This window comes from Oncorhynchus mykiss, chromosome 3 (assembly GCF_013265735.2).
Source record: "Oncorhynchus mykiss isolate Arlee chromosome 3, USDA_OmykA_1.1, whole genome shotgun sequence".
Taxonomy (NCBI): Eukaryota; Metazoa; Chordata; class Actinopteri; order Salmoniformes; family Salmonidae; genus Oncorhynchus; species Oncorhynchus mykiss.
Window position 1 is genome coordinate 56,667,666 of NC_048567.1, and position 27,268 is coordinate 56,694,933.

The 27,268-nt window shown below is 42.8% G+C and overlaps 2 protein-coding genes across 3 annotated transcripts in view; both read left to right on the plus strand.

Annotated features, from left to right (window-relative positions):
- Positions 1-467: 467 nt before the first annotated feature.
- On the plus strand, positions 468-12,902 carry LOC110520266 (very-long-chain (3R)-3-hydroxyacyl-CoA dehydratase 2). Its single transcript, XM_021597449.2, has 7 exons — positions 468-721; positions 2,379-2,496; positions 3,373-3,391; positions 3,982-4,070; positions 4,677-4,798; positions 9,320-9,498; positions 9,906-12,902. Exons 1-7 carry the CDS (start codon positions 597-599, stop codon positions 9,983-9,985), a joined length of 732 nt encoding a protein of 243 aa, XP_021453124.1. The 5' UTR covers positions 468-596; the 3' UTR covers positions 9,986-12,902.
- Positions 12,903-15,398: 2,496 nt separating this feature from the next.
- The window catches only part of adcy5 (adenylate cyclase 5), a 135,467-nt gene continuing 123,597 nt past the window's right edge, over positions 15,399-27,268 (plus strand). The window contains exon 1 of one of the 2 annotated variants that reach the window (XM_021597450.2): positions 15,399-17,567. In XM_021597450.2, the coding sequence (XP_021453125.2) occupies positions 16,620-17,567 (948 nt within the window). In that variant the 5' untranslated portion in view covers positions 15,399-16,619. The remainder of the gene's footprint in view (positions 17,568-27,268) is intronic. The other variant, XM_021597451.2, reaches the window with a different exon arrangement.

Genomic DNA, 27,268 nt, shown 5'->3' on the forward strand with positions numbered 1-27,268 from the left:
TTTCAAGCTAATTAAAGAACGCAAATTAAATATTTCTGTATTTCTACATTCAAATGTATAATGTACAGGCAAATACAAATACACCTCTTATGACCCTTTAAAATATTTTTTTTTCTGGTGTAACACTGCCACCAGTGGGTGGAAGAGGTACGTGAATATTCCATTGTGCCTTTCCTCTTATTTCTAAGGCTTATAATAAAAATGGAATGGTTCGAAAACACATTACGTACATTACCACACATAAAGAACAACATGCAGCAACAGTGGTACATAAAGGACCATAACGATATTTATGATTTGTTTTAATTCGAAATATGGGCTATCCGATACGCACAGTATTTTGTTTGTTTTGTGCCAAAAACCCATACAAATCTACGGCATTAACAACTCAAAAGCAATCACTAAGCTAAAGTAAACTGTTCATGGTGATGTTTCGGTAGGGGGCGCGGGCTGCTGGTCCCGTAAAATATTGCGCAGGCCCAGTTTACGCCTTGCATTTCCTGATTTTGTGGACTGATTAGAAGAGTAGCTCTGCCTGATTGCTATTTTCTAAGCATCTGGCACACTATTCGGGCAGTGCCAAGTGGGGTTCAGTCATGTCAGCACCTGCTATGGGGACCACGAAGACGGCTCACAGTGATGTGGCCCCGAAGAAAAAGAGGGGACCGGGTGCCCTGGCTACGGCGTATCTGGTTATATATAACGTGGTTATGACAGCTGGGTATGTACACAATTCTGATACACTTCCTGTTTGACGAGAATGGGGTGCAAGCGTGCATGATCTGTCATAATTAATGTTATGGGAAGGCTCGCGCCTGCTACGAAACTCGATCTCCGAAATGTTTTTCTGGCCATTTTGCTCAATAATGCTTGTATTTTGGAAATAATGATAGGCTAATGATTAAATCATTCCCATGTGAACAACTCTGCTTCGCTGGCGACACGTTGTCGATAACTCGTTTCATTGTGCTGCCTTCAGCGACATTGCAGCATATAATTTCAGTCAAACACAGAACTAATGTGTTGTTACTTTGTAACAGCCTCCATCGGAAATGTATCAATTGTCTGTATTTGGTTACAGTTAGTTCTAGTGCGCGCCTACAAAACACCGCAATTAGCTATGTTGCCTAGAGTTGCAACTGTAATCGCGTAAATAATCAGTCAAAAGTTTGGACAAACCTACTCATTCAAGGGTTTTCCTTTATTTTTACTATTTTCTACATTGCAGAATATTAGCGAGGACATCACAACTATGAAATAACATTGCAGAATAATAGTGAAGACATCACAACTATGAAATAACACATATGGAATCATGTATTAACCCAAAAAGTGTTAAACAAATCAAAATATATTTTAGATTTTTCAAAGTAGCCACCCTTTGCCTTGATGACAGCTTTGCACCCTCTTGGCATTCTCTCAAGAGAATGCCAAGCGTGTGATGACAGCTTTGCACACTCTTGGAATGCCAAGCGTGTGCAAAGCTGTCATCAAGGCAAAAGATGGCTACTTTTGAAGAATCTCAAATCTAAAATATATTTAGATTTCTTTAACACTTTATTGGTTACTACATGATTCCATATGTGTCATTTCATGGTTTTGATGTCTTCACTATTATTCTACAATGTAGAAAATAGTAAAAATAAATAAAAACCCTTGAATGAGTAGGTGTCCAAACTTTTAACTGGTACTGTATGTAATATATATCATTTTAAAAAGGCTGTCATTATGTACAGTAATAGCTATTGTTCTTTATGCGTACTGCATGTAGTTTTGCAACCACCATTTGTTATTTTTTAATTTTTAATATAAATAGTTGTTTTGGCAAAAAAAGTTCTGACAGTATTTCTGATTTCACTCAGCATTATGATACAAGTTGTTGTGAAAGAAATTGCACAAGTGCAAAATGCTGGATGCGCTCCTGTCCTAACAAGTTAGGTGACGTTACAGTATACCCTCCCTCTCCCGTTCCTGGCTGGTGAGGTGATATTTTCCCTCTGTGATACTTACTCAGTTTATTGAGCACCAGCTACAACGGCTACACCGTGCCTTTTCAGGGGCTATATAGCCTGCTCAGTTTCTATTACTAACTTTAGTAGATTAATATCTATCACATTCAAAACCTGTCACTCCTACCAATCACGACTATTCAAGAATATGACTGTGCAGATGCCGCTTCCATCTAGGTATTAGGCCTACGTTCTGTGTGGTTGGACTGTTTTGCTTTACCCTGTCTTCTAAGAGTAAACTGAGGCTATTATTTCATACCAGAAATGTATTTCCACCCAGAACTCCCTGGAAAATAGTGGCAGTTGTTACTGAGTAGACTATCCTGGCTAAATAACTGAAATAAACATGAAATGTGTGTGTTCTTCCAGCTGGCTGGTCATTGCTGTGGGCCTGGTGCGGGCCTACCTTGTCAGAGGCAGCTACCACGGCCTGTACTTCTCTATAGAGAAGCCCCTGAAGTTTTTCCAGACCGGTGCGCTCTTAGAGGTGAGTGGATGTAGGCCAAGCCTCTGTTGTAGGGCCTCAGGGTCAGACCTGGGTCATGTTCATTAGGTACACTAGTAAAATATTATGCAACAGAAAATGGAAATCTGAAAACTTTTTCTTATTTGACAAGTTCAGGTAGAGCCCCCTTTATGTCACTTCCTTACAAAATGGTTTCTCCCCACTGAACAAAATCTGGGCTTTTATTCAGAGCACGTAACAGGACAGCCCCTTATCGCTCTCTGTGTGTGGTGCATTTGGTAAGTCCCCTACTGTATAAATACAACTTAATGGCAGGAATGTTCAAGCACATAGCACAGATGTATTTTTAAATAGAAACTCCTCCACAGTGACTGGCCTTGGCCTTCCCCCGCTCCCACCTCTGTGCTACTTACAGACAGCACAGAGGCCTAGCAGGGTGTTAGTGTGATCCTCTCCAGCCACACTGTAACACAGAGGGAAGGGATTAGGCCTAGTGGAACTCAAGCTCAGTCTACATGTTGCTCTTATTACAACTCCCTCCATTCATAAAAACACCTTTAAACACTGGGCATTTCCAGTGATTATGTTTTGACTAGTGCACTGGCTTTTATCTAGTCCTTGACCAGTAGAATGAACTGTCTTGGTGTACATATCCACTATCATAGGATTGACAGACTACCTCTTATTGCCATATTTAACCTTGATTCACTAAAGAGCATTATGAATCAGCTGTGAGATCAGAGTTTATAATTGCATACATTAAAAAAAAGTCAATTCGTCTCAAACTCATGTACTGACAATCTGTGTGGAGATACAATTAATTGCATAAAGTATTTACACTGACCATATGGTGTGACTGTATTTATGCTGAGTGTTTTTATTTTTATTTCCGTTCAGATATTGCACTGTGCAGTGGGTAAGTTGACGTTCCTCCCTCTTCTCATGGTCAAAGTTGTGTAGTCTCTACCGGTCATGTGGACATAAGCCCTACTGAGAGCCATTGCCTCAGATAGAGATAGCCTTTCCAGGCTGCTAAGATAAGCCTGGCCTGATGGTACTAATGTGATAACGAGCATGACCCTGCTCCATTGTGTTCGTTGCATTCCCGGTTCACAGTCCACTAATTATCGGGGATTTGAGGCTAACCTTTACCTTCATTATTGCAGCTGTCTGTCTCTGTCTGGACATGCGCTACCCTCTGCTGGACAAATCTAGACACTACACACATGTAGCCCACAGCTTAGTCAGTGTAATACAATTAATTTTGTAACTGGAATTGGTGTGCTCTATTTTTTGCTATCTTATATCAGCTGTTGTGTGCTGTCTACGAATTAATAGTCCAACACTTGACATACTTTTGCACAAATTTAAAATATGATGTCTTGTCTTTTCTTCTCATCATGTATTTTGCTCAGTATCACTGTTGTGAAGTGGTAAAGCTGTATTTTGAGGTGATACAGTACATATCTTCTAATGTGATGATCATGCTGTGTTCTCCTGCTCCAGGGATCGTTCCATCCTCTGTGGTTCTAACGGGGTTCCAGGTGTTGTCTCGGGTCTTCCTCACCTGGGCTGTGACACACAGCGTCCGAGAGGTACATCTCTTCTTCATCTAATCATTCAGCCCCCCATTCACCAATTATGGAACGAGCCATTTATTTTCCAGATAAGTTTTGTTTGTTTGATCTGTTGGGATATCAGGATGAATCAGCACTGTGAATTTGAACATTTGAAAGCTAAAATATTACGGAGTGAGACAGTAAGAAATATTCCAACTTTATAATATGTGGTCATGGTTTCAGGGGATCAATGCCCCTAGATGTTGTCTTCATCCCAAAGAAAGAGACTTGCTGATGCCTTAAGGTCTGTGAGCCTGAAATAGTGAACATGCTTGAAGCCAATAGGGTGAATAACACTAACATGTTTGTAAGGTCTGAAACGCTCTACTGCATATGTGTGTTTGAGTATTTGCAACTATGTTAATTTACAGACTGACTTTTTCTTTAAAATCTTGTGTTTACAATTCTCTCTCTCCCATGACATGCAGAGTTACAGCGTAGTATAGTTGGTGCAACAAACTGCACGGTTCTGCTATAACCCCTCGGTCTTCCAGTTGAATGAATCTACTACAAGCTATTGCATGCTAGCTTTGAATTGTCTGCCCAGTCTCACCCCTGTCTGTTTGTCCTGTCTGATCCCAGGTCCAGAGTGAAGACAGTGTCCTGCTCTTCGTATCGGCCTGGACCATTACAGAGATCATCCGCTACTCCTTCTACACCTTCAGTCTGCTCAACCACCTGCCCTACCTCATCAAATGGGCACGGTAAGAAAAGCTCCCCGCTCCTCCTGTTGGCCAACTGAATGAGAGAGGCACTCACTTCACATTGGAAAGAAGTGCTGTAGAATTACTTTGTGTGTTAAATTCAAAATGGGGGTTATAGCTATAGGACAGACACTTCAAAACCTTATTCCTTATGATTTATTATTATTATTTATTAATGTTATTTAATGTGTTTCTATGGGCCATACTTTTGACTGGTACTGTATATACAGTGGGGCAAAAAAGTATTTAGTCAGCCACCAATTGTGCAAGTTCTCCCACTTAAAAAGATGAGAGAGGCCTGTAATTTTCATCGTAGGTACACTTCAACTATGACAGACAAAATGAGAAAAAAAAGTCCAGAAAATCACATTGTAGGATTTTTAATGAATTTATTTGCAAATTATGGCATTTTGCATTTGCCAGAGAACACCAAGATTGGCAAATTCGCCACTGGCGCCCTGTGCTCTTCACAGATGAAAGCAGGTTCACACTGAGCACATGTTACAGACGTGACAGGGTCTGGAGACACCGTGGAGAACGTTCTGCTGCCTGCAACATCCTCCAGCATGACCGGTTTGGCGGTGGGTCAGTCATGGTGTGGGGTGACATTTCTTTGGGGGGCCACACAGCCCTCCATGTGCTCGCCAGAGGTAGCCTGACTGCCATTAGGTACCGAGATGAGATCCTCACACCCCTTGTGAGACCATATGCTGGTGCGCTTGGCCCTGGGTTCCTCCTAATGCAAGACAATGCTAGACCTCATGTGGCTGGAGTGTGTCAGCAGTTCCTGCAAGAGGAAGGCGTTGATGCTATGGACTGGCCCGCCCGTTCCCCAGACCTGAATCCAATTGAGCACATCTGGGACATCATGTCTTGCTTTAGTCCAGGTCTGGGAGGAGATCCCTCAGGAGACCATCCGCCACCTCATCAGGAGCATGCCCAGGCATTGTAGAGAGGTCATACAGGCACGTGGAGGCCACACACACTACTGAGCCTCATTTTGACTTGTTTTAAGGACATTACATCAAAGTTGGATCAGCCTGTAGTGTGGTTTTCCACTTTAATTTTGAGTGTGACTCCAAATCCAGACCCATGGGTTGATACATTTGATTTCCATTGATAATTTGTGTGTGATTTTGTTGTCAGCACATTCAACTATGTAAAGAAAAAAGTATTTAATATGAATATTTCATTCATTCAGATCTAGGATGTGTTATTTTAGTGTTCCCTTTTTTGAGCTGTGTGTGTGTGTGTGTGTGTGTGTGTGTGTGTGTATATATATATATATATATATATATATATATATATACAGTGCCTTGCGAAAGTATTCGGCCCCCTTGAACTTTGCGACCTTTTGCCACATTTCAGGCTTCAAACATAAAGATATTAAACTGTATTTTTTGTGAATAATCAACAACAAGTGGGACACAATCATGAAGTGGAACGACATTTATTGGATATTTCAAACTTTTTTAACAAATCAAAAACTGAAAAAGTGGGTGTGCAAAATTATTCAGCCCCCTTAAGTTAATACTTTGTAGCGCCACCTTTTGCTGCGATTACAGCTGTAAGTCGCTTGGGGTATGTCTCTATCAGTTTTGCACATCGAGAGACTGAAATTTTTTCCCATTCCTCCTTGCAAAACAGCTCGAGCTCAGTGAGGTTGGATGGAGAGCATTTGTGAACAGCAGTTTTCAGTTCTTTCCACAGATTCTCGATTGGATTCAGGTCTGGACTTTGACTTGGCCATTCTAACACCTGGATATGTTTATTTTTGAACCATTCCATTGTAGATTTTGCTTTATGTTTTGGATCATTGTCTTGTTGGAAGACAAATCTCCGTCTCAGGTCTTTTGCAGACTCCATCAGGTTTTCTTCCAGAATGGTCCTGTATTTGGCTCCATCCATCTTCCCATCAATTTTAACCATCTTCCCTGTCCCTGCTGAAGAAAAGCAGGCCCAAACCATGATGCTGCCACCACCATGTTTGACAGTGGGGATGGTGTGTTCAGCTGTGTTGCTTTTACGCCAAACATAACGTTTTGCATTGTTGCCAAAAAGGTCAATTTTGGTTTCATCTGACCAGAGCACCTTCTTCCACATGTTTGGTGTGTCTCCCAGGTGGCTTGTGGCAAACTTTAAATTACACTTTTTTATGGATATCTTTAAGAAATGGCTTTCTTCTTGCCACTCTTCCATAAAGGCCAGATTTGTGCAATATACGACTGATTGTTGTCCTATGGACAGAGTCTCCCACCTCAGCTGTAGATCTCTGCAGTTCATCCAGAGTGATCATGGGCCTCTTGGCTGCATCTCTGATCAGTCTTCTCCCTGTATGAGCTGAAAGTTTAGAGGGACGGCCAGGTCTTGGTAGATTTGCAGTGGTCTGATACTCCTTCCATTTCAATATTATCGCTTGCACAGTGCTCCTTGGGATGTTTAAAGCTTGGGAAATCTTTTTGTATCCAAATCCGGCTTTAAACTTCTTCACAACAGTATCTCGGACCTGCCTGGTGTGTTCCTTGTTCTTCATGATGCTCTCTGCGCTTGTAAACGGACCTCTGAGACTATCACAGTGCAGGTGCATTTATACGGAGACTTGATTACACACAGGTGGATTGTATTTATCATCATTAGTCATTTAGGTCAACATTGGATCATTCAGAGATCCTCACTGAACTTCTGGAGAGAGTTTGCTGCACTGAAAGTAAAGGGGCTGAATAATTTTGCACGCCCACTTTTTCAGTTTTTGATTTGTTAAAAAAGTTTGAAATATCCAATAAATGTCGTTCCACTTCATGATTGTGTCCCACTTGTTGTTGATTCTTTACAAAAAAATACAGTTTTATATCTTTGTTTGAAGCCTGAAATGTGGCAAAAGGTCGCAAAGTTCAATGGGGCCGAATACTTTTCCAAGGCACTGTATATTATATTTGGGGGGGGGGGGGGGGGGGGGGGGGAGTTCTTTGATGCTTTACACTAGAGTCTCTGTCATTCCGAGACGGTGGAAGTAGGGGTGCGAGCATCTTGAGAGAATGTGACTGCGCAGTTAGGCCGTTTACACGCGGTTCTTATCTTTTCTGCGACATAAAAGCTCACAGCACATAAAATATGCATCTAATACGAACTGAAATATTATCAGAAACGTGTTGGATTGTTTTCACAGGTTTCATATCCTTATAACCGTTCAAATTGATGTCATTTGGAAATCTTCCACTGAAAATCTTTTAGCTGTTTCAGATTATTGCATTTTCTCCCCGGTCCCTAAACGTCCTCCCTCCGCGAGATAAGCAGACATAAGAGAGAGAACTTTGTTGATTTCAATTAGATTATTGATGCGTTTATTCTATCGATTTAAGGCATTGTTGTGGTGAGTTAGGCTTTATTTAGTCTTTTAGGGCCCCTTCAGATTATTCACATTTTAGTTTTAACCATAAACTGGCACACCTGATTCAATTAGTCTTGACAAATCATCAAGGCTTTGACCCATCGAATCAGGTGTGCCAGTTTAGGGTTAAAACAAAAATATGAAACGTCTGGGCGGGCCCCGAGGAGAGGGTTGGGTAACCCTGTTCCAGGGCAACATGTAATGACAGAAGAGTTGCCTTCTAATTATTATAGGCCTAGACAAGTTGACAAACAAATGTCTTCCAAACATCAGAAATTATAAGAAGATATCTAGTAAAGAAAATGTTTTTAATCCCTTCTAAAAAATTGTTATGCCATTCCTGCTGTCATTATATAGTGCCTTCAGGAAGTAGTCATACTGACTTATTCTACATTTTGTTGTGTTACAGCCTGAATTTTCCAAGAACATGTTTTCACTTTGTCATTATGGGGTATTGTGGGTGAAAATAAATAAATTCATGAATGTTGAATTCAGGCTGTAACACAACAAAATGTGGAATACATCAAGGGGTATGAATACTTTATGGAGGCACTGTATATGTTCATAACAGAGTTATACGGGGCTGTATATAAAGAAACCTGGGCGTGTACGACACTCCATCCATAATGTGTTTTCTCAGTCTCAACCATGGCAACAAAGGCCTACTCATTGGGGAGGACCTTTTGTTGCCTGGTAGCAAATGATGATGATTCTTCTAATGTCAGCCAATGTTGTGGTGCTTCACTCTTTTCACCTTCAGTTGACTTTATAAAGACAGTTTGTGGTACATGACAGGTAGAGGAGCTGCACGATATGGACAAAATATTAAATAGAAACATTTTTTATGAATATTGTGATAGCAATATGAGAAAACAAGAGTCTGAACTTGGGCATGACAACAAATGAACACGTCTGGGAGGAGTAGTTTTCTATCAGAACATGCTTCCCCAGTCCCTATTAGAATATGCAGTTGCACAAACAACATGCAGCATAAGATCTGGGCCACCACCACTTGTCACCATGAATTGAAAGTCAGCAGAATTAATTTGCTACAGTAGTGATATTGCAGCCTCTTTCAATCTGTATATTGTACATGTCCATATTGAAATGCACTCCTTCCATCCTATCTCCAGGTACACATTCTTCCTAGTGCTGTATCCTATGGGAGTGACAGGTGAGCTGCTGACCATCTATGCAGCCCTTCCCTATGTGCAGAAGACAGGTCTCTACTCTGTCACTCTACCTAACAAGTACAACTTCTCCTTTGACTACTACACCTTCCTCATCCTCACTATGGTCTCCTACATTCCACGTAAGTCTCTCTGTCTTTCTCTCTTTCTCTGTCTCTCGCCACATTGCATCTCCCCGTCCTACTCGCTACAATAGTTCACTGATTTACTATTTCAGTAGTACACCAGTGATGTGTTGGATTGAGTATGTAGGGGAGATGCATTTCATGAATGACAAAAAGCGAACATCTAGACAAGCGAGCACTAAGTGTGAAGTAATGCATTACAATTCACTGTAAGATGCTTTGCGCTGTGAATTCTAATGCTCTACCTTGCACTTAGTGCTTGTTTGTCTAGATGTGGGCTTTTTAAATGTTGTGAAATAACTCATAAATATGTTTTAAGGTGTCTGTACTTAATTCTGCGTATGATTCTATGGTTACTTGTTTTTTTTTTATCTGACTATGTTGTCCTCCCGGTGTTTCCCCAGTGTTTCCCCAGCTCTACTTCCACATGATGCGTCAGAGAAAGAAAGTCCTGGCCCACGTGGAAGAGTACAAAACAGAGTAAACACAGCAAACACACGGCAGACTGATCACATCATGCCACGGGGAGGAGTGGAAAAAGACGAGATAACCTTTAAAAAAAGAAAAAACATGCCTGACCAATTAAATATGTCTGCTTGTTGAAATACCAAGAAACTCAACTCTTTTTCAGATCAAGAAAATAACATGGGGAATGGGGATGATCGATCTAACAATGGTTCTTGCTAATCAGTTGGTTCGGTTTTGGGCTGTTGCCTGGCTATTAAGATGCTCTTGTCATTTACAATATACCAACTGCTTTTCGTTTTCTTTGTCCGTAAATGCAGTTACCATGTTATCAAAATGCTACTTACTCAAAAACTGTTTTGTAAATGTGATGATGATCCAGTTCCGTTGCACTGGCCCCTTTGAGAGGCAGCAGAATGCTGTGCTGTTGCCTATGACTCTGGTCATAATGTGCTGAATGCACTGATACAATCAATGCCTTCTTCTCTCATAGTTCAGTAGAAGACAAACACTAGAACCCCCCCCCCCCCCCCCCCTTCTATCCCTGGGTGCATCCCAACTGGAAGCCTATTCCCTATATAGTACTATTTAGGGAATAGTGTAATTTGGGATGCTACCATGCTTTGTGCTCTAATGAATAGTTGTCCTTTGTTAGGATGGATGGAGGGTTCCATATTTGTCTGACTCAACGGAGGACTATGCCTGTTTAAGTAATTTATTTCTGCGACTAGATTTTTCACCTGCAGAACTTCTGATCACATTCCATTTGGTGTAATAAAGCTTTTCTTTATTCTGTGCTTTACATAGTTTTGTTTTCCAATACTTATTTTCAAATACTCAACTAACTGCAGCAATTCAGTGCTTATTGTCATAAGATAGCTTTTTGCTTTTATGTTTTGGATTTTTTGTGTTGACAATATTTGTTAATAATTTGGACCATTTGGGTTTCTTTAGAATCATATTATGTTGATTGTGGGTTGGGTATTGATTTGTAAATCTTTGTTTGAAGTAGGGGTAGGCCTCCATGACCTAGAGTGGATAGTATGTCGATAAGCCAACCAGTTTTACAGTTACTTTGCTTTCTTGTGTATATTTTCTGAGGGAACTCATTTATTTACTCAAGCTTTAAACTTAAGGTGGTTCTCAAATTGTCATGGTGTGATGTTGGACCAAGACACTGGTGGACATTGCCTGGAAAACATGTTGAAGGGTTAACCACAAATGAGCCAATACTCACACTTTATTTATTGACTGTTTGTTCTGAACTACAGTAGGGTGCCAGGACATGCACTGTCAGACACTGGGCTCCCGAGTGATGCAGCGGTCTAAGGCACTGCATCTCAGTGCTAGAGGCGTCACTACTGACACCCTGGTTCGAATCCAGGCCGTGATTGACCCTATGGGACATAGGGCGGCGCACAATTGGCCCAGCGTCGTCCAGGTTTGGCCGGTGTAGACCATCATTGTAAATAAGAATTTCTTCTTAACTGACTTGCCTAGTTAATTAAAGGTTACATTTAAAAAATAATAATATAAAAACAGGACGCTTGCATGGACACGAGTCCATTAGATTAGAGAGCTTGTAGTCCTGCATTTCCAATGACTTAAAGAGGCAATCTGCAGTTGCTACATTTATTTTTGACTTATAAATTAAAGCTATATACATACAATAGGTATCTTGAAGAATATAACTTATAAATGCCTTATGAGCTTAGTTCAACTGTTGTACCCCATCAGAACCCAAAATATAAGCTTGTTTTACTCCAATATTTGTTAAAAATAGAAATATAAACAAACACTGTAAACTCAAAACATCATTTTGATATCATGGATGATCAGTCCTTGTATCCATAGCCCTGTCTATGAATTTGAAAGTTGTTACATTTCTCCATTCCTCAGCTTTTTACCAAAACAGTTGTGGGGTGCCTGCTTTGTTAATGTTTCAACTGCGGGCTGGCTCTTTAAATCTAATAATGTAGAGAGTCAGGCGTTTGCGTGTGTGTGGTTCAGAGTTTTTGTCCACCTCTGACTCAGGAGAAGGTAACTGAGTACAATGTAAAACCTTAACGGTTATCAATGTGGATGCAAACAGTAACTGCACTGCATTAACACTGAAAACTCTAATAATTTGGTTTTAGTTTTTCCTAATAAATTGTTGTAGAACTAATGTGAAAGACAAACTAGATTTTGTGGACTTTAGCTTAATAGAAAGTGTTGAGGTTGTGTTGTGTTTGAGTAGTGATCACCCTTTTGCTTCCATGTCTGTGGGACTGCATCTCACTGCATGCAGTTTTAGACATTGATCAGGAGTTGCCTGACACTGGTATTGCCCTGATGCTCTTTGGGATGTGTAACAGTATGTTTATTATATCCTGAATTACGCTGTGAAAGGCCTACACTTTGCAAGGGATTCTTCCCCGACATAATGTTTGTTTTCCTCCCATTCTTAAAATGTCCTGCTGTCCTGATAGTTGAGTTCCTATGTTTCTGTTCTTTGTTGGCCTAACATGTAGTCTACACTCTTATGAAAGAGATGAGCAGCAAGGTGAACTGAAGATGCCTTTAGTACATCAACAACCACCCAACATCCCAACTAACTTGATTTAACATTGCCCTGGGCCTACGGTATCGGAGGATGTTTTGTAAGCATGGCCAGGATTGTTGGAAACTTCCTCTAGAGGCAGGAGTGCAACTCTGTAAAATTGCATGTAGGAGGAAATAAATGTCCATTCATCATTCGAAGTGGTGATACTTTGGTATAACTTACAGTATGGAAAAAGCATGCCACAATACTACTCTACACACTGGTTCTACTAAACAAAACTACAGTATGTTGATCTTTTTGATAAAAAAAAATGTTTTGCATGGGACCAGCAAACTTTGTATAAGTATGATTAGTTATATAACTATATATTTACAATAAACTTAACATGGAAGCAAAAGAGATTTCCTGTTTTTTCTCTGTATTTTGATTCTTGTTTTGATGATCTACATCTATATGGACTTCTGTGATCCAATTAGTGTACTTGTGTTGTATGTCTGTCCTGTCCGTCTGTCTGTCTGTCCCTACAGTCTGTTTTATTAAGTGTGTTATTATTTTACCTCTCACATGATGGCAGTAGTGTTCTACACCAAAGCTATGTATGCTAATGTTGGACCCTTTCACCCTTGGTAAATACCTTTATTCAGTAATTTTTTTTGCAGGTGCCAGTGCAGGTGTGGATGACTGTGTTTAGTGTTGTATTAGGATCCCCATTAGCGGTTGCTGAAGCAGCAGCTACTCTTCCTCGAGTCCACATAAAACATGAAACATGACATAATACAGAACATCAATAGACAAGAACAGCCCAAGGACTGAACTACACACATTTGCAAAATAATTTGATCCCATAATCAGATTCCTGTTGTTCAATATTGACCTTATTCCCAATGGATAACCACGACCCCCGTACATCAACACAGAGGACAGAAACACATGCTGATGCTGCATACAGGCCAGGGTCTCTGTATTTTTGGTTTCTCCAGGTACATGCAAAGGCATCGGTTTCCAATCGAAGAGGAAAATGTGGGGGGAGTCTCACATTTCCCGAATCCCCATTGAATACAGGTTTAATCCCTACTGTGATTCCTACAGTAATATACAGTGAGCTCCAAAAGTATCGGGACAGTGAGAATGTTGTTGTTGTTTCGTCTCTGTACTCCAGCACTTTGGATTTGAAATGATACAATGACTATGAGGTTAAATTGCAGACTGACAGCTTTAATTTAAGGGTATTTTCATCCATATCTTGTGAACCGTTTAGAAATTACAACACTTTTTGTACATTGTCCCCCCATTTTAGGGGACCAAAAGTATTGGGACAAATTCACTTATATGTATATTAAAGTAGTACAAAGTTTAGTATTTTGTTCCATATTCATAGCATGCAATGATTACATCAAGCTTGTGACTCGACAAACTTGTTGGAAGCATTTACTGTTTGTTTTGGTTTTGTTTCATATTTTTTTTTGTGACCAATAGAAATTAATGGGTAAGTAACGTATTGTGTCATTTTGGAGTCACTTTGGAGTCACTCTTATTGTAAATAAGAATAGAATATGTTTTTACCATGATTACGGATAGCTCTGAATGAATTGTGAATAACGATGAGTGAGAAAAATACAGAAACACAAACAGCTACAGAGGCAATACAACAACAAATGTGTCACTGTCCAAATACCTCTTGGACCTCACTGTAACTGTTACAACTGTTAATCATGAACCATTAGAATGAATGAGCTGGTTGGTATATGTCGTTTCTTATGCTTGAATGACAGCCACGAGAGTAAGGTTGTGGGAAAGACACATCACAGGCACGGTGCACTTACCTACAGTGTGTGTTTGTGTTTGTTTTGTTCTAAGCCTTTTGTTTCGCTCACCAACAAAGGCAGCGATACTGTATGCCATAATGCCTTTCTCTTATGTTGAACCCAGTGATCATGTTTCTCCTATTGTGTGTGTTTCAGCGATCCTGTTACGCTTGTTTCCAGAATGTACTGTCCCTGGCAAGGGAAACAGATACACTATCCGACTTTCAAGAGGTTAGGTTAAATAATACGTAAATTGACACACAGCCAGTGTCATTATGAGGCTTATAACATAAAATGGCCACATTTAGAACAAGCTGTTCATAGGACGCGCTGCCTGCAACACGATATAGATAGTTGACACAGTAGCATATTGTCTCTCCTGGTTGTAATTCATGCAATTGGTTTATGAGGTGATCAAAGACAAAGAACATAGGATATATAAAACTGTGACTTGGTGGAATTGGGATCTTGGGTTTCTGGTTTTCTAATGCCATATAGAAGAGATAGAGCTATACATGTGCCAGAGAGCTCCTCTCAGGAGAACACCCCCAAGTACACATAGCTGTTTGTAACAGAGAGAACAGGCCCGGATAGTCATTACAGTATCACAACAAACCCTAGAATAAAAATTTGCCCACCACTTGTCACTACACCTGCAATAACATTTGCTAAATATGTGTATGTGATCCATACAATTTGATTTGATTTGAAATGCATAGCAGTCTCCTCCAGGCCCAAGTCTAGACCATAAAAATGGAAACTGTCCCTCAGTTACCAGAGTGGCAGAAGTCACACCCATGTAATCAATTAGGTATTTCGATTTACATGTCAATATACAACACCAAATAGAAAACATGTGGGTTTTCGTTTGCGTTAAGGGTTAATCGTTTGCGTTTGAGGTCCAGCTGTGATCACAGATCCGCCCATTCATCCAAATGCGGGGGAGAACGCGCAGGAGTCGCATCTCCAACTGACATGGTCGAAAGCCAATGAAAAGCTTTAAAGTGAAAGTCATACTCGCGCATATCCAATGGGAATGAGCAAACGGCTGATTTTGGGAATCAGACTTGGTTGAATGAAAACCTAACAGCAACCAGCAATGGTAATAAACCGTCCGATGCCTGCCTGATCAATAGCGTGCAATGTAATGCATGACTCCCTATCATAGCCCACTGGGAGTACGCTCAGAATGGTTTCTTCTTCTGGTCAGTCTGTTGTGTTATTCGACGTCGCAGGAATCCAAAAAGGGGTTGAACTAGGACCAAACGCGGTGGTAACGTTGGGTGATGTGTGCTGCATGAATCGTATGGATCAACACCAGATTGAGTCTTCAGGGATTTTGTGTGCAGTCGCTGGTGGTCGGCTGTTATGTGGTCGTGACAGCTCGTTAATTCTGGGCAGAGTTTAACATACAGATGCAGTAATAATACCGTGGAGAAACGTTTTTTTGGGGGATGCTCTGGCTTTTGTATGTGTTTAAACGTCGAGTCTTTCTCTCCTCCGCTGGTCAATGAAAGCGCGTGAGGGTCGGGATGTGACGGTTTCGCAATTAGGATGTAACCAACCAAGCTTCGACAAGGCTGCAATGAGATGCACAGGTTCAGTTCTAGCCCTGAAGGAGACGCTCAACTAATGTAGCTTTGACGTCGACGTGGGATTGTCCCCCACATCATCACGTTTTTTCTTATAATTCATTTTACATCAAGGCAAAAGAAAGTGCTTGGGGAGGTATTACAGATTCACAACATGACAGATGTTGGTATGGCCAACTATTGGAGTTGTATAGTCTTTTTATTCCATGGCCTTGGCCTATAATTAACAACATTTCTGCATACAGAGTTTATATTTGGATTATAATGAATTATGTAAAACGAAGTCCTCCTGGAAATGTATTCTACACTAGAGGTCTGTTTGTTGTTACAGCATATGTCCCAGATGACATCTAATTTAATTGTTTTTAAGTGATTTTCAAGAGCATTTTGCCATCTGCGGCCAAAGTTATCCCCAGTCATCAATAGGCCTATGCGTCACATTTTCAAAAGTATCATGGACATACATTTTCCCTATCATAATGGACATGTAACTGGACACATTTAATTGACTTCAACATTTTCTGAATTCAGTCATCACGGATTTCTCAGGAATGTCATAGACCTGTCATTTAAGAAACCATTGTGACAATGTAACAACATTGTAGCAAGAACAATAATTTGCGCGAATTCGGCTTTTCTAAGAGACTATAAGCAGGCACGTGTGTGGTCCTGTGTGTTGCTTTTTTCTTTGACTTTTATCTGAGAAATATAATGTCCAGATCGAACAGTGTGAGCCCGCCCGAAGTCGGTGCGCCTGGGCTGAGGGGAGGGACTGAGCTCAGATCTGCTTGGGGCGAGTCTGAGTCTATTGCAAACGGATGCCCATACTCGGCTAGATCTCCGAGCAAAAAACTCGCCCGGTCGAACAGCAGATGGAGGGAAGGAGATGATGATCCCGAACAGCAGCCCGGACCAGGACGAGCCACGACAACGGTTAGCAGGGTCAGTTTTAGGTCTAGATCTGCGTGGCAAGAGCATGGGACTGGGGAAGAGAGCCGAAACAACAACCGATCTTCCCCAAGGCACGCAGATGGAGCCGGGGAAGTGAGACCCAAATCGGTGGAATTGGGCTTGGAAGACCGGAGAGTGAAGGGCTCCAAACCCGAGGAGGAACTCATGCCTGAAGTTCACCTTTCCATGGTTGCGTGCTGCAGCAGCGCGATGCAGATTTTCAGATCCAAGAAATTCCAATCGGAGAAGTTGGAGAGGCTGTACCAGCGTTACTTTTTCCGACTCAACCAGAGCAGTTTGACCATGCTCATGGCCGTTTTGGTGCTCATGTGCGCGGTCATGCTGACATTCCATTGCGCGGGGGGAGTATGCAGGATAACTTACGTGGTGGTCTTTTCCTTAGCCATCTTACTTATCCTCATATTGATGGTTGTGTGCAATCGGAACGGGTTTCATCAGGACCACATGTGGATAGTCTGCTATGTGGTCATTCTAGTCGTGCTGGTTGTACAAGTGATCGGGGTGCTGCTTGTTCAGCCGCAAAGTGGTTCTGAGGGAATTTGGTGGACGGTGTTCTTTATCCATGTCATCTACACTCTGCTCCCGGTTCGGATGCGGGCTGCGGTTATCACTGGAGTTATACTGTCTACCATCCATGTGGCGGTGTCTTGGAAGTTAAACGAAAGGGATGCCTTTATATGGAAGCAGGTAGGTCCTGTTTTATAACGTTTTTATTAGGCTACGCATGTATTAAGCATTCATAAATCAATAACTTTTCTAGTAACTTCACGCATGGATGAGTCTACCAAATAAAGTATAAAGATAGATTTTTGGGGGGACATTCCATCAAGTGACAAGTGGCCTGTTTGGATAAAACTTGCTGAGTCAAAGGCGTATTTTATTGTATATAATTCTAATTCTCACAAATGACCTAGCCTAGGATACTACTCATTAGGAAATGAACACCGTAATGTGTCTGTCATTATTGCATAACTCATTTGTACTGTGCTCTATTGTACATTTCACACATCCAATGCCTTTTCATCGGACAGTGACTGACTGATCAAGATGCCCGAGTTTGTCTTGAGATGCTGCTGATGCTTGTTACTATGGAAACGGTCTCGATTGACCATTGCTCAGTCCCCTAGTTGTTATCATGGAGAAGACCAGTAGTAAAAGCATCCAATTAACATTTTAGAGAGAGGAAAAACACTTCTAAGAAGGAAATCAGAGCTCACTGGGTAAAACGGAAGTTTTAAGAATTTAAGAATTTAGGTAAAATAACTTCTAGAAGATGTTCTAGAATTATGGGTCAGAATGGAAGTGCCACATATCTACATCCTTTTGAAGTGACAGTGTTGTTGACTGTTTAGGGTTTGTAGACTTGAGAAGAATTGGGTTGGAAACATGGTTTTTTTTTGTTATAGATAATTTGCAAAGGAAAAACATATAGTATTGCGTTTCTAGGGTCATATCAGTTTATGATAGATGCAATCAACACTTGTCTTATTTTAAATGTGAATTATATTTATTGTGTCAGAGTGAGGAAATTGCTCAAATGCCCAACATAACTTTTTGCTCTGCCACTTAAATTACGGAGGATGTTTATAATCCAACAAATTTGAGGTAAGAAAAAAATACACATTTAAAGGAGCTATATACATATAGCTTTTTCTTACCTCACATTTTTATTTACAGTAGTAATGGACGTAGTGTTTCTCAATTTCCACAAAACTTTTTATTTTGCATTCTAATGGTGCAACCTTTTTATTGGTCCACATTTTTGTCATTTAGCAGCCTAGACTTGTTGTTTTTCCTTTACAAAATATCTATAACAAAATAACCCCATGTTTCCAACCCAATTCTTCTCAAGTCTATGGTCAACAAAAGACTGACCATCTCTTGTGGGCAAATTGACTGGGGCCAGCAAATCTCTTGTTGTCAAATTGACTGGGGCCAGCAAATCTCTTGTTGTCAAATTGACTGGGGCCAGCAAATGGCAAGTGTCAAATATCTACAAATCACTCAGCCCCAGTCAATTTGACAACAAGAGATTTGCTGGGCCCAGTCAATTTGACAACAAGAGATTTGCTGGCCCCAGTCAATTTGACAACAAGAGATTTGCTGGCCCCAGTCAATTTGACAACAAGAGATGGTCAGTCTTTTGTTGACCAATAATGAGGCTGCACCATTAGAATGCATTTTTGTGTGGTCTCAATACATTTAAAAAATATATATTGTGATAAACGATTTATCCACTATTACTGTAGATATTTTAAGGACATTTTCTTTATTTTTTTGTATTATTATTATAATGTATTTCCATTTTTTATTTTTTACCCCTTTTTTCTCCCCAATTTCATGGCATCCAATTGGTAGTTACAGTTTTGTCCCATCGCTGCAACTTGTTACATATAGCTCGATTAAATAGTGAGGTCTGTTATAAAGAAGCAGCACATCCCAATAGGCCTACATTTGTCATTTTATTCAAAGATTAGAATCAAACTCATAATGTCTATTACAATGCCAGAAGGAGCTTGTGTTTGAGAGCCCCTCTCCGAGGCCAAACATGAAATGGTGCTCCGTATGTAGGATCCCAAAAACTATTCAATGAAACTAGGGGTACATCCCAAATGGCACTATTCCCTAAATGGTGCACTACTTTTGAGCAGGGCCATTTAGAATGCACACTGGTAAATGACTTTGGACCGGCAGTTCTTAATCCCAGTTTATTTTAGTAAAAGGATACTAAACTTAAGCCTCTTCTGGAAAGACATACTTAAATACAATATTGTACACACAGTTACAGAAAAAAGATAGGAAAAATATTTAAAAAGAAAAAGCATGACTTCACGGTGCCCTACCAAACCTCAAATACAATGGCCTGGTGACCCATTGTGCGTGCCGTTGTGCCCTCTTTCGCTTGGCTGTGTTCTTTCTCTCTCTCTCTCTCTCTCTCTCTCTCTCTCTCTCTCTTACTTTGTCATTTTCTGGCTTGTTCTCTCGCTCACTGTGTTTACCAGTCCCTGTACTACTTATAAACATCTGCCCTAACAATGTGCTCTTCCCAAGAACCTCTGCTTTACAAATCTGGCTAATGGAAACCGTGCATCAGTCCACCATTGAAGTTTAAGGGCTTGTAAATTAATGATTGAACCGTGGAAAAAAATAAAATAACTCAAAAGCAAAACTCCACTCAATACCGCCTCTTTCCCATAGGCTAGAATGGATCATTCAAATCCCCTTTATTTTTCTTTTTTGAAACTTTGATTATATTGGTCAGAGAGTGTTTGTGATACAGACATGTGACCCTATATCTAATTGCATTTTCTGTGAAAATAGGCTCTTTTTGAAATGAGTGTGTGGGAACAGGCTGTTGTAATTGTTTCTCTTCCTCACCATCCTGTTGTTTTTAGCACATCAGATCTCCCCCTGTTTATATACTGTAGGTCCCAGCAGGTCTCCACTGTTGAGCTGTATGTTTATGTGAGATCCCAAGATGATGCTTGTATCAGGAGTGCTCCCATGAATAGGCATAAAACAACTTGAACATAATGACTGTGGCTCGGTTCGAGACGGTGGCATTGTGTTGTATGTGGGTCTTTCTAAAAACTAGGGTACCAGTGAGCATTTCTTGTAGTGGACAACTTTTTGGAGCTGTTACAAAGTCGTTCATAATAATTTGCCTTTTCATGTGAAAACATTAAGATATGAAGGGGGAACATAGATACATTAAGTATAATTCATGAGTTTAATCAAAAGGTTCAACTATTTCTCATGCTTGGAGTCTTCACAGATTTGGCAAAAATCATGTGACGTAAAACACTACTTTTCTTCCCTTACATTTATGATACTGATGTTTGTCTTTACATCATATACTAATAATTTAACAATTGAATTACACGTTGAACTTGATCCTGTAAAATTCCTGGATATTGCTGTTGACTTATTAATGAACTGATGTAACTGTAAATGGTTAGCTGACTGATATATCCTAGCTACCTAACTAACCATTGGTAAACTCATTCAATGATGCCATACCGCCAAAGCAACAGTATCTATTGCTAGACTAGAGATATTCCCCAACCTATAGTTAGTCAGCGGTTGCACATCTAACTAGCTGGAATGAAGCAAGGATGTGAATAATTCTTTGGTCCTTTAAAAACCTGCTGTAGTTAACATATTGTGTGCTATAGCTTGGAAAATAAATACATGTGACTCTGGAGGACAACATGTTTGCAACACGAAACTAACGAGTATTGCGGTACTGGTATCGTCCCGGGCCTTCTATGAGGTCAAAATTACACACTGAATTTGTGAAAATTATAATAATGCCCTATTTGTGTAAGAGCTATTTGAAAAAAATGCCTGGAATTTCAACATGTTCAGGTGGGATGGAACTTTTCACCCAAATCAGGATGTCACAATGTGACCTGATTATAATAGACTAATGACTGTTCATCTGGGTAAGGGGGTGGGCTCCAGACTATCCTATCAGCTAGTGTATGTAAATATCTTCTAATTTGTTTCCTAATGCCCACACAAAACTGAGCATTTCATGTACCAAAGGAGGATCAGGGAAGTAAATGATAAAATATATTTTGGCGTTATTTTCATTAAATAACCACAGTGATTTAGACATACAGTGATGATTTAATAAGTACAATTACAAAGACTGCATGGGTGCTTTAATACCTGTCAAATACTTACTTCCTCTGTCCCTGGGAGAATGTCAATTTCATTTCCTTGATTCGTCATATCCTCTCTCATCTCCTTCTCAAAACCCATTGGATGAGAAGGTCAGAGGTCCTTCCCCTCTGACCTTATCCAATGGGTTTTGAAAAGGAGGTGAGGAGAGAGGAGGTGAGGAGAGAGGACGCGAAGAATCAAGGATATGTTTTGATTATCCCATTCCTTGCCTCACTCTCAAAGCGCATTTGGGGAGAGGAGTGCACTTGCACTTTCAAGGAGAAGCAAGGAGTGGAGGAAACAAGGACAGAGGAAGCAAGAATTTAATCGCTAGTTTTCAGAGGCTCACACAATGCTTGAAGAGTTTACTGATTATAATGATTTAATTGTTTATTATTATTGTCTATGATTTTGTTGACAGAACCTAATGTATTATATTATATCAACTATTTAAACATATAGAACTGCTGTTGTTTATCTTTTTCATTCTTCAGGAATGTTTAGCATGGCTATAAATGATAGAGAAGTTGACTAAAGCACAAAAAGACCTGGCAACTAGGCATGCCAAAGAAACATGCAGTGTATCACGTTTCAGGTAAGACCCAGATGAAGACAATGTCGAAGTGACAGCAGTTTTTTAATCCAACAGGGGCAGGCAAAAGACAGGTCAAGGGAAGGCAGGAGTCAGTAATCCAGATAGGTGAGGCAAGGGTACAGGACGGCAGGTAGGCAGAAATGGTCAACACTGGGAAAATAAGAAAACAGGAACAATCGAGAGACAGGAACGGAGGGAAAACTGCTGGTAGGCTTAACGAAACAAAACAAACTGGCAACAGACAAACAGAGAACACAGGTATAAATACACAGGGGATAATTGGAGTGACACCTGTGTCATGTACTGTCATGTTGTGTCTTGTCTCTGTCCTTTCCCTTCACCCTGTCTCCCTCTGCTGGTCGTTGTTAGGTTACCTTTTCTCCCCCTCTTTCCCCCAGCTGTGCCTTGTCTCCTCCTAACCACCTCGTCACCCCTCTTCCCACCTGTTCCCTTTTTCCCTCTGATTAGTCCCCTATATCTCTCTCTGTTTTTGTTCCTGTCCTTGTCGGATTCTTGTTTGTTGTGTTTCATGCCTGAACCAGACTGTCGTCATGTTTGCTGTAACCTTGTCTTGTCCTGTCGGAATCTGCCGGTCCGTCTGAGCCTACCTATGTTTGGTAATTAAAGAAGCTCTGTTTAAGTTAATTCGCTTTTGGGTCCTCATTCACGCACCGTAACAGAAGAATCCGACCAAGAATGGACCCAGCGACTTCGGATCCTCTCCACTCAGCCGTCGGGATCCAGGGAGCGATGCTAGGCAGACACGAGCAGGAAGTGTCTGCTGCTCGACATGCCGTTGAGACCCTGGCCACCCAAGTCTCCAACCTCACAGAACAGGTTCACCATCTCCGCCTCGATCCACCGGCCACTTCCAGGGCTTTCGAATCTCCGGAGCCCAGAATCAATAACCCGCCGTGTTACTCTGGGGAGCCCACTGAATGCCGCTCGTTCCTCACCCAGTGTGATATTGTGTTTTCTCTCCAGCCCAACACTTACTCCAGGAGCACTGCTCGTGTCGCCTACGTCATATCTCTCCTTTTTGGACGGGCTCGTGAGTGGGGCACGGCAATCTGGGAGGCAAGGGCTGAGTGTACTAACCAGTATCAGGACTTTAAGGAGGAGATGATACGGGTTTTTGATCGATCTGTTTTTGGGGAGGAGGCTTCCAGGGCCCTGTCTTCCCTATGTCAAGGCAATCGATCCATAACAGACTACTCTATTGAGTTTCGCACTCTTGCTGTCTCCAGTGGCTGGAACGAGCCGGCCTTGCTCGCTCGTCTTCTGGAGGGTCTCCGCGCAGAGGTAAAGGATGAGATTCTCTCCCGGGAGGTTCCTTCCAGCGTGGATTCCTTGATTGAACTCGCTATTCGCATTGAGCGACGGGTTGATCTTCGTCACCGAGCTCGTGGAAAGGAGCTCGCGCTCTCCGTCGCCCCCCTCTCCGCATCACTACCATCTTCCTCTGCCGGCTCGGGTGCTGAGCCCATGCAGCTGGGAGGTATCCGCATCTCGACTAAGGAGAGGGAACGGAGAATCACCAACCGCCTCTGTCTCTATTGCGGTTCCGCTGGTCATTTTGTCACTTCATGTCCAGTAAAAGGCCAGAGCTTGTCAGTAAGCGGAGGGCTACTGGTGAGCGCTACTACTCCTGTCTCTCCTTCAAGATCCTGCACTACCTTGTCGGTCCATCTACGCTGGACCGGTTCGTCAGCTTCCTGCAGTGCCTTAATAGACTCTGGGGCGGAGGGCTGTTTTATGGACGAGACCTGGGCTCGGGAACATGACATTCCTCTCAGACAGTTAAAGGAGCCCACGGCCTTGTTCGCCCTGGATGGTAGTCCTCTCCCCAGGATTCAGCGTGAGACGCTACCTTTAACCCTCACTGTTTCTGGTAATCATAGTGAAACCATTTCTTTTTTAATTTTTCGTTCACCTTTTACACCTGTTGTTTTGGGCCATCCCTGGCTAGTTTGTCATAATCCTTCCATTAATTGGTCTAGTAATTCTATCCTCTCCTGGAACGTCTCTTGTCATGTGAAATGTTTAATGTCTGCTATCCCTCCTGTTTCCTCTGTCTCTTCTTCACAGGAGGAGCCTGGTGATTTGACAGGGGTGCCGGAGGAATATCACGATCTGCGCACGGTGTTCAGTCGGTCCAGGGCCACCTCTCTTCCTCCACACCGGTCGTATGATTGTAGTATTGATCTCCTTCCGGGAACCACCCCCCCCCGGGGTAGTCTATACTCTCTGTCGGCTCCCGAACGTAAGGCTCTCGAAGATTATTTGTCTGTAGCTCTTGACGCCGGTACCATAGTCCCCTCCTCCTCTCCCGCCGGAGCGGGGTTTTTTTTTGTCAAGAAGAAGGACGGGTCTCTGCGCCCCTGCATAGATTATCGAGGGCTGAATGACATAACAGTGAAGAATCGTTATCCGCTTCCTCTTATGTCTTCAGCCTTCGAGATCCTGCAGGGAGCCAGGTTTTTCACTAAGTTGGACCTTCGTAACGCTTACCATCTCGTGCGCATCAGGGAGGGGGACGAGTGGAAGACGGCGTTTAACACTCCGTTAGGGCACTTTGAATACCGGGTTCTTCCTTTCGGCCTCGCTAACGCTCCAGCTGTCTTTCAGGCATTAGTCAATGATGTCCTGAGAGACATGCTGAACATCTTTGTTTTCGTTTACCTTGACGATATCCTGATTTTTTCACCGTCACTCCAGATTCATGTTCAGCACGTTCGACGTGTCCTCCAGCGCCTTTTAGAGAATTGTCTTTTTGTGAAGGCTGAGAAGTGCACTTTTCATGCCTCCTCCGTCACATTTCTCGGTTCTGTTATTTCCGCTGAAGGCATTAAGATGGATCCCGCTAAGGTCCAAGCTGTCATTGATTGACCCGTCCCTAAGTCACGCGTCGAGCTGCAGCGCTTTCTCGGCTTCGCGAACTTCTATCGTCGTTTCATCCGTAATTTTGGTCAGGTGGCAGCTCCTCTCACAGCCCTTACTTCTGTCAAGACGTGCTTTAAGTGGTCCGTTTCCGCCCAGGGAGCTTTTGATCTCCTCAAGAATCGTTTTACATCCGCTCCTATCCTTGTTACACCTGACGTCTCTAGACAGTTCGTTGTCGAGGTTGACGCGTCAGAGGTGGGCGTGGGAGCCATTCTTTCTCAGCGCTCCCTCTCTGACGACAAGGTCCACCCATGCGCGTATTTTTCTCATCGCCTGTCGCCGTCGGAACGTAACTATGATGTGGGTAACCGCGAACTGCTCGCCATCCGGTTAGCCCTAGGCGAATGGCGACAGTGGTTGGAGGGGGCGACCGTTCCTTTTGTCGTTTGGACTGACCATAGGAACCTTGAGTACATCCGTTCTGCCAAACGACTTAATGCGCGTCAGGCGCGTTGGGCGCTGTTTTTCGCTCGTTTCGAGTTCGTGATTTCTTATCGTCCGGGCTCTAAGAACACCAAGCCTGATGCTTTGTCTCGTCTCTTCAGTTCTTCAGTAGCCTCCACTGACCCCGAGGGGATTCTCCCTGAGGGGCGTGTTGTCGGGTTGACTGTCTGGGGAATTGAGAGGCAGGTAAAACAAGCGCTCACTCACACTCCGTCGCCGCGCGCTTGTCCTAGGAACCTTCTTTTCGTTCCCGTTCCTACTCGTCTGGCCGTTCTTCAGTGGGCTCACTCTGCCAAGTTAGCCGGCCACCCTGGCGTTCGGGGTACGCTTGCTTCCATTCGCCAGCGTTTTTGGTGGCCCACCCGGGAGCATGACACGCGTCGTTTCGTGGCTGCTTGTTCGGTCTGCGCGCAGACTAAGTCCGGTAACTCTCCTCCTGCCGGCCGTCTCAGGCCGCTTCCTATTCCCTCTCGACCGTGGTCTCACATCGCCTTAGATTTTGTCACCGGACTGCCTTCGTCAGCGGGGAAGACTGTTATTCTTACGGTTGTCGATAGGTTCTCTAAGGCGGCTCATTTCATTCCCCTTGCTAAGCTTCCTTCTGCTAAAGAGACGGCACAAATCATCATCGAGAATGTTTTCAGAATTCATGGCCTTCCGTCAGACGTCGTTTCGGACAGAGGTCCGCAATTCACGTCTCAATTTTGGAGGGAGTTTTGCCGTTTGATTGGGGCTTCCGTCAGTCTCTCTTCCGGCTTTCACCCCCAGTCTAACGGTCAAGCAGAACGGGCCAATCAGACTATTGGTCGCATCTTACGCAGTCTTTCTTTTCGTAACCCTGCGTCTTGGTCAGAACAGCTCCCCTGGGCAGAATACGCCCACAACTCGCTTCCTTCGTCTGCGACCGGGCTATCTCCTTTTCAGAGTAGCCTCGGGTACCAGCCTCCGCTGTTCTCATCTCAGTTCGCCGAGTCCAGCGTCCCCTCCGCTCAGGCTTTTGTCCAACGTTGCGAGCGCACCTGGAAGAGGGTCAGGTCTGCACTTTGCCGTTATAGGACGCAGACTGTGAGGGCTGCTAATAAGCGTAGAACTAAGAGTCCTAGATATTGTCGCGGTCAGAGAGTTTGGCTCTCCACTCAGAACCTTCCCCTTAAGATGGCTTCTCGCAAGTTGACCCCGCGGTTCATTGGTCCGTTCCGTATTTCTCGGGTCATTAATCCTGTCGCAGTTCGACTTCTTCTTCCGCGATACCATCGTCGCGTCCACCCGGTCTTCCATGTCTCCTGCATCAAGCCCGTCCTTCGCGCCCCCGCTCGTCTTCCCCCCCCCCCCCCATCCTTGTCGAGGGCGCACCCATCTACAGGGTCCGTAGAATTTTGGACATGCGTCCTCGGGGCCGTGGTCACCAGTACCTCGTAGATTGGGAGGGGTACGGTCCTGAGGAGAGGAGTTGGGTTCCCTCTCGGGACGTGCTGGACCGTGCGCTGATCGAGGATTTCCTCCGTTGCCGCCAGGTTTCCTCCTCGAGTGCGCCAGGAGGCGCTCGGTGAGTGGGGGGGTACTGTCATGTACTGTCATGTTGTGTCTTGTCTCTGTCCTTTCCCTTCACCCTGTCTCCCTCTGCTGGTCGTTGTTAGGTTACCTTTTCTCCCCCTCTTTCCCCCAGCTGTGCCTTGTCTCCTCCTAACCACCTCGTCACCCCTCTTCCCACCTGTTCCCTTTTTCCCTCTGATTAGTC